The 2,214-nt window shown below is 34.5% G+C and overlaps 1 protein-coding gene across 3 annotated transcripts in view; it reads right to left on the minus strand.

Moving 5' to 3' along the window:
* The window catches only part of LOC106464847, a 6,210-nt gene extending 4,766 nt beyond the window's left edge, over positions 1–1,444 (minus strand). The window contains exon 1 of one of the 3 annotated variants that reach the window (XM_022392642.1): positions 1,350–1,444. In XM_022392642.1, the coding sequence (XP_022248350.1) occupies positions 1,350–1,358 (9 nt within the window). In that variant the 5' untranslated portion in view covers positions 1,359–1,444. Of the gene's footprint in view, positions 1–1,345 lie in introns of all 3 variants that reach the window. The other 2 variants (XM_013925001.2, XM_013925004.2) reach the window with 2 other exon arrangements.
* Between the last annotated feature and the right edge of the window lie 770 nt (positions 1,445–2,214).

Genomic DNA, 2,214 nt, shown 5'->3' on the forward strand with positions numbered 1-2,214 from the left:
TGTATATATATATATATATATATATATATATACAGTCTATAAACTTGAAAAAAAAAGTTAACTTATTTTAGACAAAAAATATAAATGTCTAGATTACCTAGTCTTTCTTGCATGGCCAGGTGGTTAGGGCACTTGACTCGCAATCTAAGGGTCGCGGATTCGAATCACCATTACACCAAATATGCTCGCCCTTTCAGCTGTGGGGGTATTATAATGTTACGGTCAATCCCACTATTCTTTGGCAAAAGAGTAGTCCAAGACTTGTGGTGGGTGCCTTGGCTGCCATCCCTCTAGTCTTACACTGCTAAATTAGGGATGGCTAGTGCAAATAGACCTCGTGTAGCTTTGCACGAAATTCAAACCAAACAATCTTTCTTGTATATGTTTCGTGTTTTTGAATTTTTATTGCCATTCTTTCGCCTCAAAATATATATATATATTTCATTATTTGCTGCTGTCCCTTATTTTGGATTACTGGCCAAACGGAAGGCTTTTGTTTATTTGTAATTAAGCAAATGCTACACAATGGGCTATCTGTGCTCTGCCCACCACGGATATCGAATCCCAGTTTCTAGCGTTATAAGTCCGCAGACATGCCACTGGGGGTCAAGGGAAAGCAGACAGCCATCAGCATCCACACTAAGGGATTGAGTGTCAATCTTATAGCACACCCACAGCTTTAAAGTGCAAGGAATACTTAGTAGTTTCGTACGGATTCCAACATTGTTCGCCAGCTCCGAAATTCACATATGCCCCACAGAGTTACGCCCTAAACAATACATTTCACTCTCAAAAACCTCATATGTAAAAATACTCTAGGATTATAGAATGTTCATTCCTTTAGTTAAATATTCTCCCAGGTAACAGTAGATGCCTCTGTTTACGGTCTACCGGTGGGTCAACAGTAAGTTTACGAACTTGTGATGCAAATATTCGGGGTTGAATTCCCCGCGGTGGACAGAATGCAGATAATCTGTTGCATAGTTCGCACTAAGAAAACTTCTGTTCTGATATTCAACTTAATTATCGTATTAAAATATAAGTTCATGAACCTAACAATATGCAAATATATATATATAATTTAAAATGAAATAAAAAGAAACTTATGTTTAATCTCTTAACAGAAACTAAACATAATTTTTAACTTGAGTTATTTCTCATAACTAAACGTCAATATATAAATCAACACAACAGGTATGTGTGACCAACACATTTGACAGAGAGAATTCGAGAGCTAAATCTAAAGGAAATACTTTTTTACAAAAGGATACATATATATATATTAGTTTTAAGTTAAAATATGTTGTCAAATTACAATAAACTAGTAACAATAGTTCAAATATACTTGCTTGGGACATCAATAGTTATCGAACTGTCTGCAACGAATGCACTCTGAATAAACATCCTAAAGTTTGCACAACTTATTTAATACTTTGTCGAAGGTACTTTCCCCGTTCTGCTATGTGGGAATTCCCTTTCAGAATAGGCCAGCCCGTTTATTTTGAAGATTGTCGTACCTTACATGCAATTTGAATTATTATTGACGTTAAGGAGTTTCGTAAAATTTGTGTAATATTTAACAATATTGAACTTGTAGTTAATCAGGATGTAAAACGTCTTGTTCGTGTAGTAGTCCAGAATAAATAAAATAAGTAAGAAACGTTAATGTTTTGGAAGAAGTTGTTTTTCGAAATAGTTAAACTAGTTTTCCTGGCCTATTTAAAAAAAAAGTTCGTGCTGGGTTTGAGATTAGTGTTCATAATATTACGTAATTCATAACCGTGAGGATAGGTGTCGCTCAAACATATGTATTCAAATGTATATGTAATAAAATAAAAACACGTCTCCAGGTGGGACAGCAGTAAGTTTATGGACTTGCAACGCTAAAACCTGGAGTTCGATTTCCCACAATGGACACTGCAATTAGTCTACACAGGCTTCACTGTAAAAACACAACGTTGAAATAGAAACTAATCTATTCATGTGTAAAAATACTCGATTTTTCATTAATTAAATATTCTCGAAAGTTCTACAAGTAATAGGAGTTGCTATTGAGGAATTTACCTTAATTATTGTATCAAAACATACATTTATGCAACCTAATAATGTGAGAATAGGTAATTCAACATGAAATAAAATCTCCATTCCTAATTGATAAGGCGACACAAACGGCAAATGAACTCCAGTCAATACAGTTGCTCCTGTATTCATAAT

Source organism: Limulus polyphemus, unplaced genomic scaffold (genome assembly GCF_000517525.1).
Source record: "Limulus polyphemus unplaced genomic scaffold, Limulus_polyphemus-2.1.2 Scaffold1758, whole genome shotgun sequence".
In the NCBI taxonomy this organism is placed as follows: domain Eukaryota; kingdom Metazoa; phylum Arthropoda; class Merostomata; order Xiphosura; family Limulidae; genus Limulus; species Limulus polyphemus.